General features: G+C 55.8%; 2 protein-coding genes across 2 annotated transcripts; one reads left to right on the forward strand and one right to left on the reverse strand.

Annotated features, from left to right (window-relative positions):
- The first annotated feature begins 3,324 nt into the window (after positions 1 to 3,324).
- On the forward strand, positions 3,325 to 19,530 carry TMBIM1 (transmembrane BAX inhibitor motif containing 1). Its single transcript, XM_028092136.2, has 12 exons — positions 3,325 to 3,426; positions 12,038 to 12,279; positions 13,526 to 13,626; positions 14,416 to 14,480; positions 14,656 to 14,709; positions 15,203 to 15,253; positions 15,774 to 15,813; positions 16,051 to 16,088; positions 16,267 to 16,354; positions 16,687 to 16,782; positions 17,774 to 17,827; positions 18,251 to 19,530. The coding sequence occupies exons 2-12, from the start codon at positions 12,078 to 12,080 to the stop codon at positions 18,395 to 18,397; spliced, it is 936 nt and encodes a 311-aa protein (XP_027947937.1). The 5' UTR covers positions 3,325 to 3,426; positions 12,038 to 12,077; the 3' UTR covers positions 18,398 to 19,530.
- Positions 19,531 to 20,429: 899 nt separating this feature from the next.
- On the reverse strand, positions 20,430 to 22,943 carry LOC114200143 (putative thioesterase PNKD). Its single transcript, XM_028092137.2, has 3 exons — positions 22,839 to 22,943; positions 21,935 to 22,103; positions 20,430 to 20,813 (listed from the first exon to the last, which is right to left on the reverse strand). Exons 1-3 carry the CDS (start codon positions 22,903 to 22,905, stop codon positions 20,621 to 20,623), a joined length of 429 nt encoding a protein of 142 aa, XP_027947938.1. The 5' UTR covers positions 22,906 to 22,943; the 3' UTR covers positions 20,430 to 20,620.
- Between the last annotated feature and the right edge of the window lie 177 nt (positions 22,944 to 23,120).

Consider the following 23,120-nt stretch of genomic DNA (forward strand, 5'->3'; position numbering starts at 1 on the left):
AGCGACTGCCTTCGGCTCAGGTCATGATCCTGGAGTCCCGGGATCAAGTCCCGGGATCAAGTCCCACATCGGGCTCCCTGCTCAGCGGGGGGTCTGCTTCTCCCTCTGACCCTCTTCCCTCTCGTGCTCTCTGTCTCTCATTCTCTCTCTCAAATAAATACATAAAATCTTTAAAAAAAATTAGAGTCCCTTTAATTCAACAGATGATGGGGCAGGGCTGTCTGAGGCTAGGGATGAATGAGACTTTGTCCTTGCCCTTCAATGGCGAGAAAGAGGCATATTTACCCCCATATTTACCTCTGAAAAACAAAAGGGAGCTTTTTGGAGAAAGTGAGTGATAAACGAAAAGACCTTTCTCGGGTGGAGTAACGCATAAGCTCTAAGTGATCAGGCACAGGGCAGGAGGAATGTATAGGACAGATTATTGAAGCCCTGGGGCTGGCTGCAGAGAAAGCTGAGCCTTCCCGACCCACTTCCTTCTGGTTCCACCTGGGCTCCAGGGAAACCACTCCAGGCCCACCCCCACCCCACCCCCATCCTGCCAACCTCCCCTCTCCAATCACTAAGCTCCGGCTGCCCGTCCCTAAAACAAACAGCCTGATTCCTTTCCTTCCTTCTACTCTGCCTCCTGTTGCCTGATTTGACTGAACTTGATTTGACTTTCCTCCTGGCGCAGGGTTGCCAGAAGAGCACAAGACGCCCAGGTAAATGTGCATTTTGGATAAGCAATGCACACTTTTTAGTCTAAGTGTTCCCAAATACTATATGGGACAATGACACACATTTACGCAAAAAATTATTTGTTGTTTGTCTGAAGTTCAAATATACCTGGTCATTCTGCCTCTTTATTTGTTGAAGCTGGTCCCCCTACTCCAGGGGCACCATCAAGCCTCCCATGCCCTTCCTCATTTTCCTCTAGATGGCTGTTGACAGCCACATGCCTCCCATTGCCCCAGAGGTGAAATCTCAGTTCTGACCCCCTGTCTCCTTGCTCAGTCCTGGTTTTTTTTTTGTTTTGTTTTTTTTTTAAGTAGGCTCCATACCCAGCATGGAGCCCAACGAGGGGCTTAACTCGTGACCCTGAGATCAAGACCTGAGCTGAGATCAAGAGTCCGATGCTTAACTGACTGAGTCACCCAGGCGCACCCCCGCCCCGGCCCAATTTCTTAGCACTCCCACCCCACTCTACCTGCTCAATGCTAGATTGCTGGGATGTAGGGGCCCTAAACCCCTTGCTTAAGATGCTGTCCCCAAGTGAACACTTCTTCATCCCAGCACTTGCCGAACTGTCAAAATGAAAATGATGTGGTCTTTTACCATCTCCCCTAGACTGTGAGTTTCTTGAGGACAGGGGCTGGGCTGCGTCCTTCAGTTTTGTCATCTCCAGAACCAGAAATTCCTGTCTGCTTGACAGACAGCAGGGGCTTAGTTAGTAATCTGCTGAGAGTCTTATAAATAAGGCCTTTATCCCTTTTATCCAGGGATAAAAGGGGGTCAAGAGAAGGAGACATCATTCACTGAATGCCCATGGTGTGCCCTGGGCCAGGTGCTTCGTTTCAGATTCTTGTAGGATTATAATCTTGATTCCATGATCAGAAAATGGGCACGGAGAAAGCAGGCAGCAAGGCTTGTCTCTACATTCCCCTTTCCCATGAGGCGGATGTGATTGCTGGCTGGGAAAACAAATCTCCCTGGAGACTGTTCTGGCAGTTCCAGAAAGTGGAGGGTGCTTTCTGGAGAACAGGCCCAAGTGTAGAGGACATGAAGAGGTGCCCGGAGATCTGGCCAGATTCTGTGGAGCTTTACATTTCACCAGGGCTCTATTCTGCTATCAGAGAACTTGCTCCTGTGAGCTTTTGCTGGTAAGCTCACGCGTTGGGAGGGGACTTCCTAAAATGAGGTTCATGGCTCCTAAGATCTGAATTCACATTGAGAGCTGGGGTGGCTGGGGGAGAAGGGGGCTAGCCTGCCAAAATGTCCACAAGTCCCCCTGAGTAACTCCTACTTGAATTATATCTATATGAATAAACATACGAACTGTGTGTGGGGGAGGCAATTAAAAAAAATCTCTATTTTAATTGGTTTGAAATATATAATCTGAGTGGTAATTTTGCTTACTATGCTTACTGGTAGGCACAATGCTTTCACTTATGAGTTTCCAGGTAAGTCCATGGGCCCCTCCTTCCCAAGTCTTGCTCTGTGACAAAGCTAGACTGGGCCACCAGAGAGAATCATGTAAAGGAAAAGTGCTTAGTGATGGGTCTGGAATCAGGAGGGCTTCCAGCTGTGTTTCGTCAAGTCTACGGGTCCCACCCCTGCCATTCAAGAAGTTAGAGCCCTAGAGGCTATGTAAGACATCCAGTGGTAATGTTGACTTGTAGCTGTTAGCACTAGATAAGCACCTGAAATTAAGCTGTTCATCGACTGGCAGCTTTGGCGTAATGGAAAAAACATGGACTTTGCAACTATCCAAACTCGGGCAATGTTTCAAAAATTCCCAGAATCCGTTTCCTGGTCTGTAAAATGGCACTAGGAGGGCATCCTTGCCTTAGTGGCTGGGAGGGCTGAGATGACAGGCCCGCGAGTACTAGTAACCTACATCCCAGGTCAGGATTTCTGAGTCTAAAACACCTGCTTTCCTGGTTGAACTAACTTCAAGCAGGAAAGGTCCTAGTTCCCAGGGACAGAGAGATTCCAAGTCCCGTCTTTACGTCTGGACGTTTGAAGTTTTAAACCTGTGAAGTGCGTTTGGTTTAAAAGAAGAGAAGTGTCAAGGATGTTCACCACGGGTTTATGTCTAATAATGAGAAATGGGAACCAATTTAAGTGTCTTCCAGTAGGAAATTGGTTGAATAAATCAGCATAGCTATGTGACAGAATACTTTGCGGCATTAAAATTATGCTTCTGAAGAATTAGCTAGTGACAAGAAAAATGTTCATGATAAAATGTTAAGTAAAATAAGAGCAATATATAAAACATCATACAATACGCCCCACTCTGGAAAGATAAGTAAAATACACAGACATGGAAGGCAAAGAAGCACAAACGCAAGCGCTTTCCGCAGGAAGTCGGGAGGCGTGGAGAGAACAGATTTTCCCCCCCGTGTGTCTGTGTTTTCTGTTCCCATCAGTGATCGCGTATTGCCTTTATATCCGAGAGAACCCTAGACGGTCGTCGGGGCCTCGGGAGGCGCGCGCGGAGCGGGCGGACGCGGGCGGGACCCCGGGCGGCCCCCAGCGCCCCCTGGCGGCGTCCCGAGGCCCCGCCCCACGGGGAGCCGGCGCGACGGGGCGGGGCGCGGAGCCCCAGCCCAGCCCATCCCAGGCCCGCCCAGCTCAGGCCCGGGCCGTGCGCTCCGTGCCCGACTCTCTGCGCCTGGAGGGAGACCGGGAGCGAGGCCGGCAGCGCACCGTCGGAGCGGCCAGGCAAGCCGGGGGGCCGGGGCCGGCGGGAGTGGGGGGCCGGCGCGGGCCGGCGGGAACGGGGCCAGGGCTGGGGCGGCGCCCCGAACTTTCTCCGAGTGCTTGGCCGGGAGAAGCGGTGCCGGTTGAGAATCTGTGGCCCTCGCCCTGGGAGTTTCGCTTTCCCGCGGGCGTCCGGGCGGCCGAGTGGCGCCTGTTGGGCGTTGGGAGCAGAGCAGTGGGTTGTGGGCACCGGCGAGCGGGCCAGGGTCTGAGGGCGTCACGTCCCCCTCCTTCTGGCGCGTGTGTCGCAGGGCGTGTCCACCGTACGAGCCCCCGGAGTGGCCGGCTGTGCGCGGGAGGAGGGCTGTCAGGGCCCTAGGCCGGTGCGAGGGGTAGGGGAGCGGCCGGGAGGCTGGTGCCAGGCTAGGCGTAGACAGGTGAATGAGTATGCGAGCGGGGGGAGGGGGCCTGGCTTTTGGGGTGGAAGCAGCCAGCGGCTCACCGTGCTTGGCGTGGGGAATGGCCACCCCTGTCATCATGACTTTGCCTCAGCCCGCCTGCTTCCAGCCACTGTCCCCAGGCCGGGTTGAGAAAGCAACAAGGAAGTACTGTCCTCGGGGCCCTCTCTGGGTCAGCATAAAAACCCGACAGGAACCTGGGAAAGGGGAAAAGAACTGGAACCCCGGGAAGGAGCCAGAAGACAGTGGGAGGGCAAGCAGGGGAAGGCTGCTGGGAGGCTTGGCCCTGATCCGGGGGTCCCGCACCAGCTCTTGTCCTCTGGGGGTCTCCATCCTCTCACCCCCCTGTGGCCTGGGTGTGGTATCCAGGGGGTGGCCTTCTACCTAATGCCAACGTCCGGCATGGGATAAGTGGGGGAAGGCCTGGGAACTAGGGTCAGAGCCAGATGTCATGGCAGTTCCCTCCGGTGTCCAGTTCTCTGGGGCTCTGAAATATTCATCTCACTGGTGAGCTTTGGTTTCAAAGGCCAGTGGTGGCCGGGGGAGCCCGGGGCTGCCTTGGGGCTGCTTTGTCTGGGCCAAAGGGGCAGCCGTACTTTTTCTTCACCTGCCTGCCGTCCCTGTCTCTCTAGGCAGGGGACCCAAACAGAGAGCCAGTTTGTAACTTGGAAAGAAGTGGTGGGACCACACAGTGTCAAGGGCACTGACTTCCTCTGTCTTCTGGTGCCGTGACCTCAGGGCCTCACTTGTAAAAAATGGGCACGTCAGAGAGGTAATGACGGGTTACGCCATAAGTGTGGGGAGTGCTTCGTGTCATGGGCTGGGGTAATAGCCACCTCAGCTCAGACTCCTCCCACGGGAACGGGGGCCTCAGCTGGAAGCTGTCCACCTCAGAGCACTTCCACCCCCCAAACTTCTCACTCTGGGTCCTTCAGAAAGAGCAGAAGCCCCAGAGAAGGAACACACACTCGTGTCTTTGGAGCGCTGAAGTGGGAGGGCCAGAGCGTGGAAGCTCCAACAGCTCTCAGGGAAGAAGGCCTCTGCTAACAATACGGTTAACACTGATGTGTTAACTGATGCGGGCTTTCTTGAGTATTCTGTTGGGAATGCCGTGGACGGCCTTGGCCGGATCCTCCAACCCTAGGAGTCTGGGATTCTAGACCAAAACCTGGGTCTTGTTTGGAAGTAGAGATATTCAGAAGTCCACAGGCCACAGGGCCGGCTACTGAGAGTACTCGACGCACTGGTCAGGGAGGAAGATAAGAATGAATCCTTGTATTTAATGATTTGTATTTTTCCCCATTACATATAGGTGATGTTAGGGGATGCCAGTCTCCTAGTTCTGTGCTAGTTGAGGATGTCCCCCAGCCCTTGGCAGTAGATCTCACTGTGGAGATAATAGCAGCTGTCTTGGGGGTGGGCGGCGGAGAGGAGAGGACCCTCGCCGGGGATCGAGCTGACTCAAGAGTGAGGGGACGTACTTGTACCTCACGTGACTGCTCTGGGGGCTATAAGGACGGGTTTTAGGATATGAGGAGTTAGCACATGAATCATTCTCAGGGCTGGGTCTGTCTGTAAAACAAAGGTGGACTGGTCAGGATCCCACAGGATATTAATTAGGTGTGCCCTGATAAAAATGTTTCAGGCTTAAGGAAGTTTGGAGGGAAACTGGGTTAAACAAAGTTGAACAGTTTTTGCTCATTGCAGGACTGCTCAGAAGCTGAATATGCCGTTGTGCCTTGGGAATTTCTGAAAGGGGTATGGGTTGTTTTTCAGATTTCTATGTTTCAGAACTCATCCATTAACATCTCCTGGGGTGGTGTTCTTTAGAGCAGTCCGGGAAGTGCCTGGCCGAATGAGTTTAGCTCTCAACTCCATGGTTCTGGGTAATTACTCCCTCCTCCCCCCACTCTCCCATGGGGGCTGCTGTGGGGGAAAAGGAGGCCAAGGGAGGTCATTTGCCTGGTGGCAGGGTTAGAACTGGAGTCCGGGTCTCCTGACCTCCCTCCTGCTGGTACTCTTTCTTGTCTACACTGTTAACAGTGTTTCCCTGCAGGCTCTGGGGTAAGTGAGCGCCTAGGAAATGCTGGCCGTAGGTTCCAGAGGGCAGTATGGGGGCAGTTTGGAGGAGAGGGTGCTAGGGTCAGTCCCATCCCCTGAACATGCCGTGTGTGTCTGCCTCTGTAGATGGGGAGTGAGCCCAGGTGTAGATTCTTTAGGAAGCAGGTCATTCTGCCCTGAAACCTGCTGTGCTCTGTTAGGCTGCTCCTTCAGAAGCAGAGGCTGTTGGAGTTGGAATAGACTTGATCTCTTGGTTCAGTGTACCTGTTTTATGGTGGGGAAAAGAGAGTCCAGGGATGTGGAGTGGCCCACCCTGACTCACAGCAGAGTTAGGACCCGGGCAAAAACTCCACTCCCTGCCTTCTAACCCAGAGCTTTGGCATGGACTGACTCCCTCCAAGGGAAAGGTCTTCACTACGTCACCCCGCCCTAGGTGGTGGCCTGTGCATGCAAGTGGCTGATGGGGGTGTCTCCGGGGCTTGTGTTCTAAGCAGGTGTAAAAGCAAAGGGCTGGAACTCTAAAATCAGACGTCCAATTTGGGTTCAAACACATCTCTGCTGTTTTCCTGCTGTGGGCCCCTAGATGGGTTTTTCCTATGAATTTCAGCTTTCTCCTCTGGAGAGTGGGGATGAGAATATGCACCTCGGAGGGCTGTTGTCAGGCTCAGACCTGCCTTAGTAGCCAGTACCGGATACCCAGTACTCACTGCTGTAAGCGGCTCTCTTCCTTCCTGCCCGCCCTGCCCACCGCAGGGAAGGGTTACTCAGTCCCTGTTCTCCATGGTGGGTTGCCAACTACGTCTGCCTCTCCTCCCTCCTAATCTGAAGTCCTGTGGAAACGCAGGAGTTGAAAGGCAAAGGAGGAGGTAGCTAGGGGCTATGTTTCTGATTCCTCCTTCCTTATCTGCATTTCCAGGCCGTTGGGACCAGTGACCAGTGACGTGGCTGGGGACACTGAGCTTACTGGCACTGGTGACCCACTTCTACACCGCCCTCGCCCCCCCCCCCCGTGAAGGGTGACAGAGATGTGGGGCCTGGGTCCTCCCCTGCTGTCCAGGGCTTCTCTCCCTCCCCACCCCTCTCAGCCTCCGATGGGAGAGAGGCCGCCCTGGGCTCTAGATCGGGCCGGGAGGGAAGTCATGGGTTGGCAGCCTTATCTATTTCTGAGCAGGGGGGCACGGAGGACGGGGGTGGTGGGGTGGGGAGGGAAGTGACTTGTTGCGGCTCCGCCTCAGCTGTGTGTGTGCTTGCGTCTGTTACTGGGTTCTCAGACAATGGGCAGGGCTGGGAATTGAAGTTCCAAACCCATGACAGAGAGGGCCTTTTGTGGGCTGGGCCGGAACTTTCTTGGTATTGGGGTTTCCTTTTCTGTCAGGCAACCGGGTGATTTCTAAAGGCCACTCCAGCTCTTCCGACTCAGGTTTTAGGTCCCCTCAGAGTCATCCTGTTATTCCCAGAAGCCAGGCAGACAGAAGGATAAGTTGATTCTGGGCCTCTTGGTCCGTGTGCAGCAGACCTGGTGACTTGCCCAGACACTCCTGGGTGTATCTTTTTACTTTTCTGCCCTGGTGGCTCTGTGCTGGGGCTGGGGCGGGAGGGGAGTGGGGGGCCGGTTCCTGGGGGTGGGGGAGGGCTGGAGGAGGTGGGGGTAGGTGAAGGAAAAGGGAGGGAAGGAGACTGGCATGAGACCAGGGGCTGTGCTCCCGCGCCTGCTGGGGGCGGTTTCCTGAGATGCACACTCTGAGCTATTCTTTCCATCCTGGCTCTGGGCATCCGTTCCTGGCAGAGAGAGGAAGGGAGGCTGCCTGACCAGTCAGCTGCTCCTTTCCACCCCTCCCTCCGAGACACACACGCATGCGCGCGCACACACACACACACACACACACCCTCTTGCTGCAACCCTTCTGCGTGGATTCCAGAGCCTTAACCCTCAGGTGCCCCCAGGGGAGCGCGAGCCTGGACCGCACTGAGATGGCTCCAGGGGAAGGAGATGCTTCCCCCTCAAGGCTGTATCTGAAAACCTTGACAGCCAACAAGTCCTGGGTCTGAGCCCACCCACTTCTGCTGCCAGGATGGCTGGGTCTGGAGGAGAAAGGAGAGCTTCTGGCACCTTCCTGATGGGGGGGGGATTGGGGTCATGAGGATGGAGGAGCAAACTTAGATCTGTAACATGGCAGGGATGGGGCAGAGTTAGAATGTCTTGATAACAGGCGTGGTGAGGAAGAATGTTCCAATGATTGAGGCTGCCTGCAAGTGATCAGCCTCGCTCCCTGTTACTGGAGTGTGTTCAGGAGAAGCTGAATGCCTACTGTGTTTTAGGAAAATTCAGGCTTGCAGTGGGGAGCCTTAAAGGTCCGTTTTAGCCCCTGGAGACTGTGAGCTCCTCCACTAGCTCCTGGCAGAACCCAAAGGACCCGATTCCTGGTTTCTGGTCTCTGGACTGTCTCCGTCCTTTTTCCTCTCATTCCTTTTCGACTCCATGTTCTCCAGCTCCCGCCCTTAGTCATAGCTACGAAAGTTAACACTGACCACTTCCCCCTTTCCCTACTACCTAGGCAGAGGCCGGCCCCAAACCTCATCTTTAGCTGAGGCCTCAATGACATGGAAGGGGCCAGGCCCCTTGTGTAGGCTAGGCCACAGCCAGTTGGGCCCCACCTGGCCCCACTCAGAGGTGAGTGAGGCTGAGCTTAGCCACTCCCTTGACCCACCTCAACACCATCTCCCTCTCCTGTGCCCAGGACTCTACCTCTAGAGAGCCAGGATGTAGTCCCAGCCCCGGGCCCAGCTCCATGACCATGGATAGGTCACTCTACCTTCCCGTCCCATTGGTAAGGTGAGAGGTTTGGCTCGCCTTAGATGAGTGGGCTTGCTTTCAGCTCGGGCAGTTAAGACTCTCTCTCTCTGACCACCCTCTTCACCTCCTGGCGGTTGTTTGGAAACTGGGGTTGGGGGGGGCAATTATAGAGGGGGCTGAATAGCTCGGTGTCCACTTGCTATGTAAGCCTTCTGTTGTTGTTAGAGAGTCTTAGATGGGTAGCCATGAGACGTGATGAGAGGCTTAGATAGACAGGCTGTCCAAATGTGGGATTAGAGCATGGGCTCTGGAGTCCATCTTGGAGCTTGGGTGTGGACTTCATCACACCCTAGCTAAGAAACCTTGGCCCAGTGACTTAAATCCTTTCTTCATTTGTGACTAGGGATAACATTATTCACCCTGTTGGACTACCATAACGATTAATAAAATATTAACTAAAACCAGCCACCATTTACTGTTTTTATCAGGGGTCAGGTACCCTTCTAAGTGCTTTATGCACATTTTTACAATTCTGTGGTGGGTATGATTATAGTGTTAAAACACATTTTCCAGGTGGAGAAACCGAGGCATAGTGAGGTGAAGTGGTCCAGTGCCAGTCTCTGGTAAGCATGGGCTGCTGGCTGAGCCCTCAGAGAACTGGACTGTGACCTGCTGTGTCTCCAGCAGGCAGGTCTACTGGCGAATTCCTCTGAAACCAGAAGAGTCCGGGGCCGGGGGCGGGGGGGCGGGGGGGCGAGGGCGGGGCAAGGGAGTCCCTGTGCATCCGTAGCCTTCTGAGCTGGAGCGGGCCCCCGGAGTCCTGGTGGCCCCTCCAAGGCTGACCTTTCTCTCGGTGATTCACCCCGCAGTCTGGGGCCACAGCCCCTGTGGTCTGGGAAGGGACCTGTTGGCCTGGCTTGGCCTAGAGGAAGGAGGGAGGGCCAGTTGCTTGCTGGGCAAAGGGCAAGCCCAGCGTAGCTGGGTGCCTCAGATAATTCACAGTTGGCTAGAGCTGGAAAGGAGCTCACAGATCATGTGGCCCATGACACCTCATTTTACAGAGGTGCACCCTGCGCAGCTGACAGAGCCGGGTCATGGTGACATCACTGTGGTGGCCCAGCTGGGGCTTCCAACCACCGGGCCTTCCCTGCCAGTGTCTCTTGGGTCATGTTTGGCCTGTTCACCTGCGTGCCACCACCCAGGTGGACCCGGGGCTGAGATGGCCATAATAAGGACAGATAGTCCTACTCCAAAGGTGACCTGTTCAGACCTCTTTCTACAAACAGGACGCCATTCTCTTGGTGGAGTTAGAAGGGGGCTCCTGGAGAGGGGCGGGCAGGGGGGTGTAGGGAGAAGGAGCCTCTGGCCTCAGGGGAGGAGAGTCAGTTTGTGTTTCTTCCTTTTTAAAAATGTACAGAAATTTCCGTATTACACCTGTCTATGCTCATCTCCCTACCCTTACATGGGCCCAGAACTTTCCCACAGCAGTTAGTATCTGTTCCTGAAACAACACTCAGTGTTTGGTCTCCTGTTCTCTTCCGCTCCTTATCTCCGGCTGCTCTCCTCCACTGTGCAGACCTTCACCACAAGCCTGCTGTGGACACGTTGGGCCGCTGTGTCATACCCTCACTGCTAGAAAGGTCTTTCTTATTTCTGACCTGACACATTCTTGTTGTGCTGGTCTGTCGGCTCTGGGAGGACGAATAGCTTTCCTCAAAGCAGCCCATTTAGAGAGCTGGCCCGTTCTGCCACCCCTCCACCCTGCCCCTCCCTACCCCCTTCCTCTCTGCATCCCACTTCTCCTAAGAGAGAAAAGACAGTCCTTTATCTGATCCCTGGACTCTGCGGAGTACCCTAAAAAGAGAAGCCGGTTCTCTCTTCCTTCCAGCAGAGGTTCTGAGGATGGCTGCCTGCCTGGATCTGGGGGGGTGCTTCCTCCCTTGGGGGTTCCTTAAGGTCTGCCCCTTGGGAGATGCTGTAGGAGGAGGTCATGGCACTGTCAAGGCTCATCCTAACCAAGGACGTAGGGCCTTTCTGGGACCTCCTCCTTAGCTCTTCTGCAGCCCCGATCTTTGCAACCTCAGAGGGGACCCCAGGCCTGGGGGACGTTTATCTGGCCTAAGAGGCCTTGAGAATGTAGCCTAACACAGAGCGTGCATACCCAGGACCCTGAAGGCCTCAATTCTGGTTGTGCCTTCACCTGCGATTTCTGTGACCCTGGGGAGACACGAGTCCCTTCACTGTTCTGTGCCTAATTCCCTTATCTGAATTGAGTGTTTGGGGCCATACAACCTGGAGGTCCCTTTGAGCTGTTTTGGGGGTTCCCTCCTCCGCGTTCCTCAGCCTTGCCCCGGCTGTGGGACTCTTCCTGCTGCAGAGAAGGTACGGGCTGGCTCTGGTGGCAGACTCCTCAGCACTCTGTCCTCCCCACTAGCCATGGCCCCTGCTGGGGAACGTGGGGATACCAGAGGCCCCGGCGTTCAAAACATGTGTCTGTCCCTCCGGGGGCGGTTCGGGGCCCGCACGCGCTGTCCTGCTCCCAGCACACCCGGTGGATTTGTCTAGGCTGTTATCTGAAGGAGCCAGAAAGTCCTGTCTCTGGCCTGCCCTTTTGTGCAGCTTCCCAGCCCTGAGTGGCCAGCCCGGGGCACCTACTTGCCCAGGCCTCTCTGGCGTCCCCTGACTCAGCCACTGGCCATGGGCCCACTGCCCTCCGGCTCCGGGCCTGGTGGCTCGGCCCTGGGGCTAGCTTGTTGTTCTCCACATGCCCCCCCCCGCCCCCCACTTTGAGCCTTGGCTCCTCCCCAGCTCCGCCTTTCAGGCTCCATGCCCCTGCCACCTGCCCTGGGGGCTGGGCTGACCCCTGCAATGGGTCCCAGCTGGCCGTGTGACTCACCCCGAGGCTTGGCTGGGCCAGCAGGCTTCTTCCCTGGTCGCTGGAAGCTTGGCTTAAATGAACACGGGGTGGGGGTTCCCAGGCCCGCCCCCTGCCCCTCACGCCAGCAGTGCCCGGTGACTGCTCTGGGCTCCTGCACAACCCCCCCCCCCCCGCCGCTTCTGCTTTCCGGGGGCGTGAAACTGCACAGGAAGGAGGGCCGGGGCCAGAGAGCTGGCATGAAGGCCGAGGGGCAGGGGCTGAGCTGGTGGCACAGGCAGCGCTGTGGGGATCAGGAGGATGGCCTGTGGGCACAGGATGACACACGGGGGGCGTGATTAAGAGAGAAAATAGGAGGGTCCCCTCTCCACAGGGACAACCTGGACTGGGGCCTGGTGAGCTGGGTCTGGGCATTTCTGACTGCTCTTCTCATCTCCATTTCAGGTGCCAGCAGCTGGGGTCTCCTCTCAGCCCTTGAGCGGCCATGTCCAACCCCAGCGCTCCCCCTCCGTATGAGGACCGCAACCCCCTGTACCCTGGCTCTCCGCCCCAGGGGGGCTATGCGCAGCCGTCCGTCCTGCCTGGGGGCTACCCTCCCTACCCTGCCTACCCCCAGCCTGGCTACGGTCACCCTGCTGGCTACCCGCAGCCTATGCCCCCCATCCACCCGATGCCCATGCGCTACGGTGAGTCCCTGAAGGGAGCTCAGGCAGGGATGATGGGGCAGCACTTGTCCCACACGAGCCACCTCTTTTCCTTCCTTCTCAGCTTCCTGTTTCGTCCCTTTTTTCATCTCTTTAGTTCTTTCTGTTTCCCCATCGTTGTTACCTCCCCACCTGCCCCCTCAGCACCTCGCCCCCCGCCCCAGACGCCTGCTAGCCCCTTTATTCAGCAAGGAGACGGAGTCCATAGTCACACACCAGAACTTAAACATCAGATGAGAAAGTGGCAGGATGAAGTAACTAGTTACTTCACAGCGGCTACCTTAGGAGGCCATTTCCATGTCCTAACTAGACAGGTGTCACCTCTGCCCCCAGACTCCTCCCTTAGGAATTGCCTTTAGAACCTGAAACACTGGTTTTTTTTTTTTTTTTTGGTTAATATTCTCGGTGCTAACAGGTCCTCATCTGTTAAGGTAATGTCTGAGTTTTGCAAACATCCAGAAGTCATTTGGATGTTTGATAAATGTCATGGCAGGGAAATGCTCTGTCAGGTCAGAAATGGGAGATGAGATGTAGTGCCTTTTTGTGAATGGCTCATGTGTGGATTCTGAAAGCAGTTCCTAAGGAGGCACTGAAGGAATATTTTGAGCCCTGCAGCCTCTGGAATGCTGGGGCACGGCCAGCCCTCAGCTGCCCATACGTGTTCATACGTGTTCTGGTGGGGATGTTAGCACACCCGTCACGTTCACAGTCACGCCTTGTCCTGGGCACGTGGACCCCTGGCATCCCTGAGTGCTCATGCTTGCCAGATGGAGAACATGGCCCTCACTCTGTTCTCCACCCTCCACACAGGTGCTCTCTGTTTCTCCCTGCCTTTCCTCCTTTCATTCCTGAGAGCCCTGCCCCTGCCTGGCCTCCTCACTAGGTCGTGACCTCTAGATGGCAGGGACCATGTGTGTTCACACCCCAGAGCACCCAGGTGTGGGCCAGACACCCTCATGCAGGAGCCCTCAATGAATGTGCACTGATGGATGGGCTCGCACCTAAGGCCCCTTGTGACAGTGACACACGGCTCCATATGGTGCCCAGGCCAGCACTGGGTCACTCTGAGGGCGTCTAGAGGACCTGGCTTGGGTGAAGAGCTCCTGAGTTATGGCACCCGTCTTTTGGCTGGAGATACTGGAGACTCTGACATAAGGTCATGCAGGCTTTGGGATTGAGGCCACATGTCCCAGTCCCCAGTTGGTCACACGTGATCTGTTCCCCCCAGGCCCAGGCCAGGGCTATGATGGGGAGGAGAGAGCAGTGAGTGAAAGCTTCGGGCCTGGAGAGTGGGATGACAGGAAAGTCCGGCACACCTTCATCCGAAAGGTGAGACACGGGCTGGGAGGCCACTGTCCCCGGGCCCCTTGGGCTATGGGAATGGGGTGGGGACGGGGTGCGGGGGGCCAGGCACGGTCAGCCCCAGGCACTCATTTCCATGGAGAGATGCTGCCGCCTTCCAAGTTCTTTCTAGCTCTGCCCTGCCCTCGGGGGGGGGGGGCAGCTCCTCTGACCCCTGTTCCCCGCCTCTCGGTCCTCTCTTCCTTGACCTTGTGGCAGGGGACAGATTCAATCTAGGAAAATCTAGGCGGGCTCTGCCAAACTGTCCTGCCCTCCGCAAACTTCTTTCTCCTGTGAGACTGGAAGCAACTCAAAGCCAGAATGATCATACTTGTTTATACTCCCCCTCTCCCCTGGCTCCCATGTGCACAGTGCCCTGCTCCGAGTCGGCACAGAAACTGCTGTGTGAGCAGCGGGGAGGACTACCTGGTAGTGAGGCGGGAGGAGGAAGCAGGGAAGCGAGGCTGGCCGTGGGACATGGCGGGTGGGGAGAGATGGCAAGGAGCAGCCGGAGGTAGGGGTCAGCCCTGAGGGTGTGGGTAGTCTCTGAGCCAGACTCCTCACTCCAGGGTGGCCTTCAGGACAGGCGGCAGCAGGGGAGGGCCCCTGAGGAGAAATGAAGTAAGAAGAGATCCTCCAAAATTAAGAAAGAGCCCCCTCCCTGCCAGTGAGAGAGGGTCTTTGGGCTCCTGGGCCAGGGGGCTGGCTGTTTCCTGGGGGGATGCGTGGGACGGTGACACGTGCTTCCCTCCCCCCCCCCCCGGCTTTGTGTTCCAGGTTTACACCATCATCTCTATCCAGCTGCTCATCACGGTGGCCATCATCGCTATCTTCACGTTCGTGTGAGTCTGAGGACGCTGCCCCGGTCTCACTGGGTCCCCTTCGGGGCGTGCGGGGTGGGGTGGGCCCTGTGCTCAGATGGACCCTGAAGGGAAGTGTCGGGGGGGGGGGCCTGGGCAGGGAGGCAGCCAAGCCTTGTATGACTCCTCTCCCCTCCCATCCTCCCCTGCTCCACAGGAAGCCAGTTGGTGAATTCGTGAGGAGAAACCTGTATGTCTACTATGTGTCCTAGTGAGTCTCTGCTCCCCTCTGCTGCATGTGTGTTGGGGGAGGGGGGCAAGGAGATGAGGGGGGACCACTGGCCAGCTTCTCTCAGGGCAGGGATCCAAATACGTTTTGAGAGGGGCCCTTCCAGCTGCCAGCTGTGCTGGACAGTGTGGGTGTGTGGGAGGGGCCTAGTGAAGAGTGACAGCACCACCGAGCGCCTGGGAGCAGGGGTGGGGGACTGGCGGCAACACAACACGCAGACTGCCGTCGGGTCCTCAAGTTCTCTTAGCTTATCTGCCTCGGTCTCCTTCAGCCTCCTTCCTGGCTAAACCCCGTCTCAGAGGTTCTCAGTGCCCTTGGCTGGGGTACCCTTGTCCTGGGTGGCTTCCCCTCAGACTTCCAAAGGGTTCCGTGGGCCCCCAGCCTGCCCGCCTGGGGAGTGCTGCCAGGCGGGGCCCGGAGGGGGCTAAGGGGTGGACCGGGCTTGTGGACTAGTTCCTCATCACTTTCTTCCCAGTGCTGTCTTCCTGGCCACCTATCTGACCCTCGCCTGCTGCCAGGGACCCAGGTGAGTCCCAGACAATGAGAAGGGATGGTGGGGGGCAAACGGGCGGGACCAAGTGTTTGGGGAAGAAAGGGGATCCCTATAGCAGCTGAATGGTGACGGGCGCAGCTGAGGTTCAGGTGTGTTTAAAGTCCCTTGCCCGTGTGGGATCGATTCAGTTGTGTGGCTGTTATTTTTACGGTACCTCTGCAAGGTATGTAGCATTTTAACCATTTTACAAATAGGAAGCACCCACGGCTCAGGGAGGCTGCGTAACTTTCCCACAGTTAACACAGGCAGGCCGGGTAAGAGCTGCAAATGGATCCGGGTCTTTGTGGTTCCACAGCCCAGGTCTGTCCCATTGGCCCATGCTGTCCCTGCATAGAACACCTGAGCAGGTCCCAAAGGCCATGCCAGCCTCCCCGCCCCCCCCAAGTCAAGGCCACATTCTCCAAGCACCTGAGCCAAGAGCTACCTTCTGCTGAAGGAGCCTCTGATACCTGGCTGGCCCCAAGTCACTTAATCATGGTCTTTTTCCCTTCAGACGCCGGTTCCCATGGAACATCATCCTGCTGACCATCTTTGTAAGTCAAGAAGGGGTGAGGGAGGGTGGGTCCCAGGGAAGGGCTGGGGACACAACCGTGGCCGATGTCCCTGGCTCTCTCCCCCACCCTATCCTGACCCACGCCCTTGGTCTCCTCCTGGCTGCCTCTTTCCTGCTCAGTCACATGTGCCCCCAGCTCTGGCAGTCTGCCAGGGCCGTGCCTGCAGGGGACCTGCCTTTCTTACGTGTTCCGCTCTTGTCTCTGTCCTGCCCTCAGACTCTTGCCATGGGCTTCATGACGGGCACCATTTCCAGGTACACTCAGGGACAAACCATCACACTCTTGCGAAGTGTGTATTATGGGGGAGTGGGGCATCCCGCGGTCCTCTGCATGGGGGGGATGCCAGGCAGGATCCTTCTAGAAGTGATAGTTTTGAAGTCATTCCTACATGACTTATGCCTCTGGCCTCTCTGAACTCCTTCTTCCCCTCAGTGTGTATGAAACTAAAGCTGTCATCATTGCAATGATCATCACTGCTGTGGTGTCCATTTCGGTCACCATCTTCTGCTTCCAGACCAAGGTGAGGGTATGGGGAGGGGTGGGGGGCGCTTCCCTGGCCACCCCCCCCCCTTTCTTTATATAAACCTGGCCCTCCAGGCTTGGCACCGCAGCAGGCCTGCCAGGGCCCAGACCCCTCTACACCAGGGATTTCCCTTAGAGACCCTAATCCCCTTCCCCTCCTGTCTGCACCTATAAAACTGTTTCCTGTGTCTGTCTTTAGAATGTCATGGTTACTCCCGCGCCTTCTAGGAGGCAGCACTGGGATTCCCCGGCTGGGGAGGCAGGGGAGTCTGGCTGGGCTGCTGGTTGTGACGCTCGTCTGACAGGTACCTCCTTCTCCCTTTCTGGCAGGTGGACTTCACCTCGTGCACAGGCCTCTTCTGTGTCCTGGGAATTGTGATGATGGTGACAGGGATTGTCACTGCCATTGTGCTGTCCTTCAAATATGTGAGTGTCCTGGGAGAGCTGGGGTCAGTGAACCTAGCACTCGGAGGAGACTTTCTGTATCAAGTGGTGGCCAGGCCTCTGGGCAGGCTCGCTCTTCTGGAAGCTCACAACTGGCTAGCAAAGGCTCCAACACCGGAGCACCATTGTTTGGGTTAGGGTAATCTCTATCTGGAGATGAGAAGGCCCTGGGAGCCGTAGAACCCAAGGCCCTGGATGGCATTGCAGAATTCCCATGGGAAGTAGTGGGGCGATCTGCCTGGCAGCTGAGGTTAGGTTCCAGAAGGAAGATGGGAGAGGCGCCCAGGACTGAGAAGATGGGCTTGCATGGAAGGGACCTGCGAGGAGGGGAGCACAGTGCTGGGAGGGCATCTGCCTACTGGACCATGGCTGGCCCTGCCCTTCTGTGAACAGGCACCCGGAGGGCTCCAGGATTCCGGCAGTCCTTCGGTGGCTGGGGGCTTCCTTCCCAGGCTGGCGGCAGGAAGCACGACTGAGTGTGGACTAGGACTGGGGGAAAGGGGGCAGGGCTCTTCAACCGGTGCCTGCCTGGCTCTGTCCCTCCCGGAGCTACAACGCAACCATCTGCTTTTTTCTAGAAGTACAGTGGACACTTCTGTACCCTAACTTTGGAGCTTGGTTTCATATGACCACTGAAGGATGGCCTCTGTTTTCTCTGTCCAAATTTGTTACTATTCTTTTTTTTTTTTTTTTAAGTAATCTCTACACCCAGTGTGGGGCTCGAACTCACAACCCCGAGATCAAGAGTTGCATGCTCCACTGAATGAGCCAGCCAGGCATTCTAAATATGTTACTACTCCTAATTTCTTCCCCGATGTAGAAGGCAGAAGTGGTCCTTTCATGTAGCTAGCTTCCTGGCTCTCCCTGCTCTTCCTTATTCTTCCCAGAATTCCAGGGGAAGCTGGTTCTGAGGGACTGCCTAGGTCCGGGCTTTGCTAAGATTTCTAACACCATCCCCGTCCCTTCTCCCCAGATTTACTGGCTCCACATGGTCTATGCTGCTCTGGGGGCCATTTGCTTCACGTTGGTGAGTAAGGCCCTGCTCCCTCTTGGCAGGGGAGCTGAGGGGCTGGAGGGGAGCAACTAGACAGACGGAGCATGAATTCGGGCTGCTTGGGAGGCAGGGAGCAGGCCACAGTTACCTTTCTCTCTCTCCGCTGTCGAGGTGACTGATGTTCTGGGCATTCCTGCCACCTCTTGTTCACCCGCCAGCTATGGAGTACACCCAGCAGGCCCTATTACGGATGAGGGTGTGTGTCTCTCTCCCTTTCTAGACTCTGAACCGCTTGAGGGTAGAGACCACGTGCTGTGCTGTTCGTTAACATGTCCCTAAGCATAGTGCATGGCATGGAAGCTCCCCAGGACAGATCTGCTGATGAAACGAGAACCAGAAAGGAGCTCTGGCCACGGAGCCCCTGGGTTCTCACGCGTGCCTTCCCTATTCCTACAGTTCCTGGCTTATGACACGCAGCTGGTCCTTGGGAACCGGAAGCACACCATCAGCCCCGAGGACTATATCACTGGCGCTCTGCAAATCTACACCGACATCATCTACATTTTCACCTTTGTGCTGCAGCTTGTCGGGGATCGCAATTAAGGAGCACCGCATTCCGCCCCACCGTGGGCTCCCACTTCCCTAGAGGGCCGGGCCCTGTGACCAGAGTCTGGACCTCAGATCCCTTTCCTTTCCCCTCCAGTAACATGCCCAGTTTCTGTTCTGTCCTGGGATGGGTGGCCTCTCTGGTGGTAGATGCGCAGGTTACCTGGTGGGCTGGAGGAACTGGGGACTAACTCTTGCCTTTGGTAGACCCAGAGGGGACTAGGCAGATGTGCCTTCTTCTCCACCCACTACATGGCACCAAACTCTTCTCAATAGCTGGGGTTGCAGGGAAGGACAAGAAGAGCCTACTGTGTAGCCAAAAAAGGAGTATGAGAGGTAGAAGTGACTTCGAGGTGATGAGGTGTCCCCTCCCACCTCTGCCATAGGCTTCTGGGCTCTGTAGCTAGAGCTATTTCCTCCCTCAACCCCCAAGTCAGAGAGCTTTGTCCCCAGCCTCCTGGACTCCTAGGCCATTGTCCTGTACTCCTTTGACAACCCTTGGTGTCTTCAAGCTCCTGAAGGTAGATCTGTGCCCATGGGTCTCCCCTGCTTCAATCCCCCTGTTTTCGATGGCATATACGGATACTGTTTGGAGCAGGGGAGGAAGGGGGGCGGTAAGCAAAGTCAAGCACAGGGGCCAATACAGAGTGGCATCTACCCTGGGCTTCCTCATGGCTTCTAGTGGTGGAGAGGACAGGCCTGTTCGCAGCCTTCTGGTCCCCATTCTCCAAAGCCCTGCCTGGGGCCTCCCTGGCTGCTTCTGAGATCTCTGGTCAGAGAGACCTCTTGTTCCAGTGCCCAAGCTGCTCCGAGCAGAAAGCGAGGAGCAAAGGTCAGGAGATGGGGTGGTTTGTAGGACTGTAAGTGTGGCCAGGAAGTAACGAGGGTGAAGAGAGGCCAGGGTGGGGGCAGGGGAAAGGCTCTGGGGTCTTCCGCCTGGTCTGAGGGATATGAAAGCCTCCTGTGGTATCCATGGAAACTTCCATGTTCTTATGCTAACCTGGGGAGGACCCTGAGCGAAAGGAGACTTCTGCTCTCAGTTTGTACTGGGGGATTTCAGACTTGAGGCTTATCTCTCCAGCCAGCTGCCACTTTCTTCGCTACACATAGTGCCTCAAGCTGGAACGGGGGCGGGGGGGGGGGGGGGGACAAGAGTCAATCTATCGGTGGGGGTGGAAACCAAATTAGCCCAAGGATATAATTAGGACTTCTCTTAACTACTTGGTCGTAAATATATCACGCAAAAGGACATAACTAGAAATGTAATAAAGTTTTATGTTCAGGAGTTAAACCCCTATTTGGCTCTGGTTTCTTTGCTTTAAGGTGGGAGCTCTGGGAGTGCTGGTTTGGCTCTGCCCAAAGCATCCGCTTCCTGCCTCTGCATTCCGGCTTGGCGTCTTCTGCCTTTTCTAAGATAATCAAATATATTTTGCCTCAGTGCTTCCGGGTGATGGATGCAACAGACTGGTAAAGGTTCAACCCTGCAATATGGGGTCTGGCAGGGACCGGTCAGAGCAGTGGCACGTGACCTTTTCTGCATCCTGGACCCTTTACAAAAGCACATGAGAGCTATGAACTCTCCTCCCCACAAAGCTGTATGTGTTCACACGACTTCGCATGTGGGGGTGGGGGGAGATGAACCACAGGTTCAAGTTTAGAACCCATGCCTTAGAAATCACTAGTCCAATCCCTGTTACAAACAAGGAAACTGAGGCCCAGAGTGCCCAGTCACTTGGACCGGACCAAGAGGAGGAGCGCTTCCCCCCCCCGCCACACACACACTCTGAACGCCCTTTTTCATTCTTTTTATTTTTCGTTAGAGGCTCAGTGAGACCCCACCCTCCTGGCCAGCAGCTCTGAAGGCTTGGTCCCCAGGGCCTGAGCCTAGGCTTGTTGTACTTAAGTCTCTGTAGTCTCCCCAACCAGCCAGCCAGGAACACTGAACGCTCCTGTGAGAGGGAGCACATGTGAGTAACCAACCCCTCCCTCGGCCCCTCCCGTCCCAAGGAATTCACAAGCCCACTCCTGGTTCCTTTGCGCTCAAAACATTTCAGGACTTTATTTGCCTTTGGCTGGCTTCTGAGGAGGGGCAGGGCAGGGGGCTGGCAGCGCCCTCTGGTGGACCTCATAGGCAAGGACCAGAATCTTGGCCAAACCCACAGGACTTCACAGTCTTGGAGGCCACAGTCAATAGGGTCTAGGGGAGGGTGGCAGTGTTCCTCAGGCTTGCACCCCTGACCCCGCTTCAGGAGACGGGGCATGTTGGGAGGAGGCCCTGAACCTCTGGCTCTCATACTCGCCCGTGTTGGATGCCCGCATGTTCTGCCGAGCCTTCATCTGCTTCAAACGGTCCTTGTCCACTTCCCGCTTGGTGAGGATGAAGAGGAGGATACCACAGGGGAAGCCGATGGCCCTAGGGGTGGGGAGATGTGCACGGGATTTGGGGAAGGGCCATGCCTGAGCCAGAGGAGCTGGGGGAATCTCATTCCAGCTTCATCGGTTGCACGAACACCTCAATATCTCTCTTGTCTATGCAGCCTCCGCGCTGGCTGCTGGAGGGCCAAAAGCAAATCAGATCCTGCTGCTGCACTGCTTAAAACTCTCTAACAGCTCTCAGTCACTTCCTGGCCAAATCCAAACTCCTAGGCACAGCACAGAAGGCCCAGTGTGGCTGGTCCTCTGCCCACATTTTCATTCCTGTCCCGTATAGCTTGAGGCTCCTTGACGTGAGCCCTGCGATCCTGCCATACGGACTATGCAAGATTTTCCAGATGGCCCATCCTCCTTCCCTCTCCAAGTGTTGGCAAAGGTTCCCTCTGCCTTAATTGCCCCACATCCCCTCCCAGACTCCCCTTCATCTGAGTAACCACTACCTGGGAGGCACTTTAGTGTGGCGGAGAGGGCAGAGTCACAAGACCTGTGAGGATCCCACCTCTGAACCTTACTTATAGTTCCCTCCTCTGTGAAATGGGATGTACTTAAAAAAAAAAAGGGTTTTTTTTGTATTTTGGGTTTAAGGGATGTAACATTTATCTCAGAAAAACTAAAACATTACACTGTAAAGTACTGGCACACCTCAGGTGTGGGAAAAAAAAAGTGTTAAATTTCCCCTCCTTTCAATGTTGATCAACAGTACATATTAAGGTCAGAGTCACATCCAAATAACGAAGTATTGAACACCTTCTAGATGCTACTTTATACAACTAACATAATCTCACATGATCTTAACGATCTCCATGAAAGAGCTCAATGGCCTTTCAGCCCAAGCTCCCAAAAGAGAGAATGAGGCCAGGGACCCAAATTCAAATCAGATTAGCTCAGCTTACTACACCGAAACCCCACTGTGTCTCCAATTCCACATACTTTCCCCCCTCCCCTGCGCCATTCCTCTGAGATTCCAGTCCTCACGCCAAGCAGTTCTGTCCCCACAACCTCAGATTCAACTCACCACCTGAAACTTGGAGAACTTTCTGGGTCCCACCCTCCACTGTGCCACTCCCCATTGATGGGCAAAGGGTTTTAGTTAAAACTCACCAGGCGAGTCCCACAGCTTTCATGGGGTTCTTGCCCCTCTTTCTGGGAATGTATTCCAGCTCAGGGGATAGGGGCTCCGGCTCCTCCTTGCACTCTGGGGAGCTGTGGCTTTGCAGTGCCCGGGTCCTGTTCTGTGAGGCCTTGTTAGCTGTGGCTCCTGCGAGAATCCCTGTGGATGGAAGGAAGGAAGGTCAGTAAGAGAGAACGAGAAGAAAGCCCAGGGGAAGAAGGGGAGAGACGGCAGTTTGGAGTAATGAGTGCCAGGGAGAATCCAAAGGGAAAATGGGAAAATTGCCATCGAGGTGGCACCTCTGGAAGCCACTTCCACGTCACTGCGGGCTCATCACCCTGGTGCCAGGAGAGCGAGCTTCGTTGTTCTTCATCTGCTCAGACGACAGGATGTGAAGGACTGCAGTGGGGCTCACATAAGTCGTACGAAGGAAATCCGAGGAAAGGTTTTCAAACTGCAGGATGTTAGCACTGGGAGCTTAAAGGTAGTCTACTCCATCCCCTTTATAGAAGAGGAAACTGAAGCCCCAAGAGCCGAACTGCTTCGCCCAAGGTCAAACTGCTAATTATCCGGGGCTAGAACCCAAGCCTCCAGAAGCCCAGGGCTCTTTCCTCTGCACTGCGGTGAGTGTGAAACACCTGGAGCGCGGGAGTCTAAAAGGCTTCCTCGGAGCTCCCTCTCGCAGCATGACCCCAGAGCTGTCGCGCAACTTGAGGGCAGGGGGATGGGCTGGGTGACCTCTAGAGAGCATCTTTGAGCCCCTTGACTCTTTATGATCCTGCAGAGGGGTGCAGGCAGGAATCGACAGCCATGACCTCCTGCTACTGCTGGTCGGGATGTATAAAAAAAGGGGATCCCCTGCCGTCCTGCCCTCCCCGGGGTCCCTCTCCTTACCCCGGAGGACGCGGGCATTTCTCGCCCCCCGGCCCTTCAGCGCCGTAGCAGCTACCACCGCCGCCATGTTCAGATCCCACCCCCCCTTTCACCGCGCTCCGCGCCGGGAATTGTAGTTTGCGTAAGGGGCCTCCCCCGCTCCTTCCGTCCTGCCTACAGACCAGGAACTACATCTCCCAGAAGCCTGCGAGGGGACCCGGGAGAACTACTCTTCCCAGGAGACCCCGGAGGCGCGCACGCTCGCTTGTTTCCCTCCTGTTGGAGGCGGAGTCAGGCCGGGCG

Source organism: Eumetopias jubatus, unplaced genomic scaffold (assembly GCF_037043125.1).
Source record: "Eumetopias jubatus isolate StellerSeaLion01/CBP00866 unplaced genomic scaffold, mEumJub1_p1.0 scaffold_3, whole genome shotgun sequence".
Classification (NCBI taxonomy): domain Eukaryota; kingdom Metazoa; phylum Chordata; class Mammalia; order Carnivora; family Otariidae; genus Eumetopias; species Eumetopias jubatus.